General features: G+C 47.5%; 1 protein-coding gene across 1 annotated transcript in view; it reads right to left on the bottom strand.

Annotated features, from left to right (window-relative positions):
* Positions 1-5,313, bottom strand: part of KCTD3 (potassium channel tetramerization domain containing 3) — a 28,853-nt gene extending 23,540 nt beyond the window's left edge. The window contains exons 1-2 of the mRNA XM_087774739.1: positions 4,842-5,313; positions 363-416 (exon numbers count right to left, since the gene is read on the bottom strand). Of these exons, the coding sequence (XP_087630865.1) occupies positions 363-416; positions 4,842-4,915 (128 nt within the window). The 5' untranslated portion in view covers positions 4,916-5,313. The remainder of the gene's footprint in view (positions 1-362; positions 417-4,841) is intronic.
* Between the last annotated feature and the right edge of the window lie 687 nt (positions 5,314-6,000).

Raw genomic sequence — 6,000 nt, forward strand, 5'->3', positions numbered from 1 at the left:
GCTGTACCTTGAGTTTAGTCAAAAAATGTTAAAGGCAGTGATCACAATATGATCACAAGTGGCAATATAGTAATAAAGTCAGTGGCATCTCCCTTTCCTGAAGACTTGTAGCCTTATTTCCACAACACTCCATCTAAAAAGCGACAACTCTTCAACACATATAAGCTGCCATAGCATCATTCAAGATAGAAGATGCCTTTTGGCTAACAGCTTATTTCAAATTAATCTGTCCCATTGCTGCAGATAGAGAAAAAGCATTAAGGAACAGAGACACTATTTATGTATAAAGTAAAAACTGAGAACATTTTTTTTTAATGACTGCTAATTTGTCTTTGTTTAATGTCATGATATATTACAAATACCTGGAAAAAAAGGAGTCTGGAATCCACATCAGCGTTTGTCTTGAAGTGCTGAACCTAGGAAACCAAAGTTACAAGTTTAGAATCAGCTGTAAAATTGGAAGGAAATCTGCTTTATCAAAATACTTCCACTTGTCCTACAAAGCTGATATCGAATGGGTTTGGGAAGTTTGAGGTCATTTAAATGTCTGCACAAAGTCAAAGAGGTTGCAGACTCTTTGCACAGATTGTCCTTAAACATGAAGCAGGACTGTCCAGAGACCCCAAAATGTCATTCTTTATATGTTTGTAACACACCGTCCCAAACATCCTACATTTTCTGGTTCTCATACTTAGTCAACATTAATGCTTGCAAAAAAAAACAAAAAAAACAAAAAAACAAAACCAAAAAAACCCACACACACAAAAGCAGCCACTAAAATGTAAGTTTATCAACAGTGTGCTACACTTGTCATTAACTGCATGTTACTTTTACTTAGGACTCAGGGGGTGCTACATTGTGCACTGCAGAAGACCACAATGAGCTTCAAGTTAATATTTTACAGTAACTTTAATTATTTGCCATTTTGCTATTTGGGCCCTCTTAGGGGGGCCCAATAATAATAACAGTTAAGAAAGTATTTACTCTGAATCATATTATGAAATAATACAAATTATAGTATTACTTATGATGCCAGACAGTATTTTACATAATAAATAGCTATGAACTCTTTTATACTACTTCTGGTTTTGATTTAACATGAAGGAAGCCAACTGCACTGGCAGCTTGGACAATGAGCTCATGCTCCACATCAGCTCTCTGACTGTACAGATCCTCTTGCTAGTACCATGACTAAGAATCCTTTGGTGACCTCTTCATTAATGGGAATCAAAAAAAGGAAATGCAAAAGTAAAATTCCATGAAAACTTTCCATATACTACAGGAATTTACTCCAAAATATTTTTGGAATAAAAGTACTTAATCATAATTTATCTAGTTTTCACTGCTTGTATTTTCCAGTTTTGGAGAAAAAAAATGTAAAAAAAAAGCATTACTTTATACCCCCTAAGAGGCAGAAACACTAAGGCTGTATTGAACTACCGTCCTCCATAAAACGTGGATTGTGTAGCTGCTCACTGCAAGCATAACAATGACAAATCTGTTCTTAATAGAAAATCTACAGTATCAGCGTTCTAAGCACAAACATGCACAAAGCCTTTTCTAAAAAAAAAAAAATTAAAAAAAATTAAGGACAATCAAAGCAGTTTGCCACTTAAATGGAAAGTGACTTCTAAGTATATTGGCAGTTTTGCACAGCTTTTATCATCAGTAATACAGATCACTACCCTTCTCTACTTTAAGAGTAAGGGATGATTGATTTAACTATATTATAGTATGTCCATAATAGAAAACAATGAGTTACATGAATTTTATCCAGGATTAACCTAGACACTGCTTGTAACTATAGGGATAGATGCAGCATCATCAGTTAGCCCTTTTAAAGGTCTTCACAAGCTAAAGACTTTTATTGCCCAATACTTGAAATACTTTACAACTTTCAGTTATTTTTGTGTTTTTAGAAAAAAAGAAAAGAAAAAAAAAACAGAGGACTTATGATTTCCCAGGAAGGCGAGAATAGGTAGAAAGATATGGAAAAAGCAGTAGAACCACAGCTAACTGGCATTTTCTACAACACCGAATGATAAATGCTAAATTAATTCTGAAGCAATGAAGAAGTCTGATGAGACCATGAAGACATTCAGGATCTTTGAACAGATGTTTGATGTTTGAGGACTCAATGGTACTATCTCCTCAGTACACTACAGCACAATTTCTGACCTGGGGGCATGTTTGCATTTAGGCACATAAGTGACAGTCAGCTATTCAGAGGTGTGAAGATTGAAGTTCTGCTGGTGTTTTGACCAGCTGGGTTCCACTCTAGCATTACCTAAGTCAGTAAAAGAGCTTAGCAGCAAAACGTTTGGGACTAGATGTTCCAGAAGAACAAGCCACACAATAAGGAGGACAGGAAAAAGAGCCGTCAACTGATTCCACATTCATCTCCTTGCAATCTTAATAGTGGGTTTAGATAGCACAAGGATTTTCTGTCTGTGATTTAACACTATGGTACCAGTTTAGTAAGCAATACCTCATACTAACATATACTTTAGAACATTTAATACATACACATTAATCTATGTAAACAACAAGACAGAGTCCTCTTTTCCAGGATGCAGAAAGAAGCTTAGCTAGCAATGTTTACATGTGTAAGTGCATCTGCAGCTCCATGCAGCTAGCATGCAGTGGTCAGATAGACATCGTATGAGGAAAAGAAGGCAAACCCAGTGCAATATCCTCAAATACTCTCAAGCAGGTAGCAGCCTACAGTTATTTTAAAGAAAACATAGGCAACTGGAAACACACTGTGTCAGTTACAAAACAGCCATTTTCATAGTTTATTGCACTTGTAGGGTTATCTTATAACCAGAGGGAGATAAAGCGTCAAGAGAATTCACTAAATTTGTTACAGTAATTTCTGTGAATGTTAACCTGCAAGAGGCTTCTGCTCCCAGCAAAAGAATCCACAAAAGCTGAGACCAGGAACTGTTGGAGCAACTGCACACAACAGAGAAGCTCTGGCAGTCCCAGGGAGCAGCGGGAACCTTGTGTTAGAACATGGAAAGCTGGGGTCTCTGTACTAGATGCTCCGAAGTATAACTGCTGTCAGAGAGAGAGGAGAGCACTAGATTCCGCTTCTCATACAACTCTACAAACAAGACTAAGAGTTTCAGGTTTCTAGTAAGGGTAACAGGAACTAATGAAGTGGAGGAAACGTGTATAGTGTCCCACGCTCCCCCATTTGCTGTCCAGATCATGCACTCCACTGTCAGCTTTGAGTCACCTGCCTTTGCAACCTGAAAAACCTGGCTCAGGTATATTTTTCAAAGAATATGAGTACTACAAAGGAAATTGAGCTTGCAAAAGACCAAAACCTCTTACACAGAAGTACTATTGCACGTTATCTCCCTATTAAAAGGGAAATGTCCATGCATGCATTTCCTACTCCTTACATCCAAATGATATCTGTTGACTAGAATCTAGACCTTCAACTAGAAATGAAACACATGCAGTTGTTAGTTTGCCTTATTCTTCATACTTCTCTGTGTAGGCAAGCCCTCTGAGGATGTGTATTTCTTCCCTGATTCATGCCCTGTACACAATTCTCTGTTCTCTGCAGAGGCACTGAATAAGTAAGATCTATTTAAAATTATGAGATTGAAGCATCTTTGTGATTCCAGTGATAATAAAAACCTAAAAGATAAACTGGCCTATAATTTCAGAGACAGAGTTCGCTGAAGAACCTTATTCAGTGTAACATGAAATCTGGTCCAAGCCAACGTCAACGTTACCCTGAAAGCATCATTATGGCATAGGCGAGTTTTGCCTATGCAAGTTACAAGTAGCTTCTCTGGGCTGAACCAGGTTCTTAACATCTTATTATAACAAAGGAATTCTGCATCGATTGTTATGGCACCCTCCTTTAAGAAAGGCTGCAACATACAACTTAGTTGTAAGAACAAGTTAATCTTCTGGGTAATGCAAGAAAATTCTTAACGTAGTAGTAGTAGTAGTAGTAGTAGTTCCTACAATTTATAGCTGCTTTCACATTGTGCGCAGACTCAGGAAGACATGTTACTTCAGTTCCTATTAGCTATGGTAATCTGAATGATTTCATGCCTGAGCATTTTGACAGGAACATTTGCACTATTTATCACACAGATTCTTGATCACAGCTGCCCGGCTATTCTCTATCTCAGCCTGCCAAAATGTCTACATATGCCAGCTTCCACACTTCCAGCGTACGTTCGAATACAATACAATTCTTTATTCTGCTTGATAGCAGCAGTATCCTATTAACCTTTTTAATACCTTAGTCTCTGAGGCTGCTAGACAGATTGATCACTAGAAGCCCACGGATCTTTTCGCAAAGCACAGCTCTCCGTCCCCTACTTCTGAAGAAGCAGTATACCAAGAGTCCGAGAGACGCATTACTGGGGTACGTACCTAGAAACCCCCGAGATCGCAGGGAGACAGCACGCAGGGCTGCCAACACTTCCCGCATCCGCCCCCGGGTACCCCTGCCTCAGCTCCCCTGCAACACGCTGGCTGAAGCTTCACCCAGGCCCTGCCGGAGGCAGCATCACGCCGGCAGCGCCGCGTCCAGACCACGGGGCCCCGGCGGACAGGTCCCAGGCGAGTCGGCACCGCCGCCCTCCCGGCACGGAGCAGCCGCCGGGCCGGCCACCACCCGGCACGGCCGGGCGGCGCCTCCCTTCGGGCAGACCCCCGGCAGGGGCCGGCCGCACAGGGCACGGCTCCCCGCTGCCCCCCTCGGCGCTCCCCCTCGCTCCCATGCCCGCTCCGGTACGCGCTGGCCACCACAGCGGGCCGCCGGCAGGGCCCCGGGCCTGTCCCCCTCCGCCCGCGGCACCCTCGCTCACCTGGTGCCGCCCACGTTGAGCTGGATGATCTCCCCGCTCCCGCCGCCAGCGAAGCCGCCGCCGTTCCCCGCCATCTTCCCCGCCGCCTGCTCCAGCCGGCGCCCGCCGCCGCCTCCCGCCGCCGCCGGAACCTCGGGGTCGAGGGAAGCAGCGGCGGGGCAAGGCGAAGGCGGCGGCGGCGGGGAAGGAGGAGGCGGGGGATCGGCCAGCGGGCCCGCGCAGCCCTCTGCGGCCGCCGGCGGCCAGGGCAGGGTCAGCGTCCGGCCAGGCTGCGGCCCCGCGGGCTCCCCGCCGCTCAGGCCCGGCCAGGCCGCGCCGCCTCCCCGGTCCGAGCGGAAAATGCCATGGCAACGCGACAGCACCTGGAGGAGGGGGGCCGGCGCGGGCCAAAACGCCTCGAACCCTTCGCGGAACGGGGCCGGCTGCGAAGAGGCGGGGACCCCCCCGCGGCGGCGGCGGCGGCGGCGGCGGCGGCGGCGGCGGCGGCGGCGGGGGGAGTAGGCCAACGCCCCCCGGGGCAGGGCCGGCCCGGAAGGGGCCGGGTGCGCTGGGCTGCTCCCGGGGTGGGGGCCCTCCTGCCAGGCGGTGGGCGGGGCCGGGCCGGGCAGGTGAGCGGGGCGGAGCGGCCCGGATGGGCCCTGTCGCCGCCGCGGGCGCCGGCCTGGCCAGTCCCAGCCCGGCCTCTGCCGCGAGGCCGCCGCCGGGAACCCGCCCGCCCCGGGTGCGGCGTCACGCCTGGAGGAGAAAGAGCCGAGAAGGCGGAATTGTTCTCTTGTGTGTTCTTAAAGGGAGGGGGGAGCCGCCTGTGCCGCCATCAGGCACCAGCGACCCCAGTGTAAAATAAAGCCACCGCTAGCGAGGCCCCTCGGGCCTTGCATCTCCCTCCGCCCGCAGGGACCCCGGGCTGGGGAGCTCACGCCTCCGGTGAATGGCAGTGCCCTGCAAGAGAGGCACAGAAACAGAAAATTCCTTGAAAACCGAACGGGAAGGCAGCGGTGGCACTGCGGAGTTTACAGCCTGGGTCGCAGCCTGTCCCCGTTCATCAAATCCTGCACCGACGAAAGGGAAAGAATAGTAGACACGACAAACCTGAGCCCACAGTGCAATTTGAGGAAGAAATCTATCACAGCAAGTGAAGGAAAATTGAGGAGGAAATAAA

The sequence above is a fragment of the Nipponia nippon genome, unplaced genomic scaffold, assembly GCF_047370975.1.
Source record: "Nipponia nippon isolate SJK-2023a ecotype South Korea unplaced genomic scaffold, ASM4737097v1 scaffold_4, whole genome shotgun sequence".
In the NCBI taxonomy this organism is placed as follows: Eukaryota; Metazoa; Chordata; class Aves; order Pelecaniformes; family Threskiornithidae; genus Nipponia; species Nipponia nippon.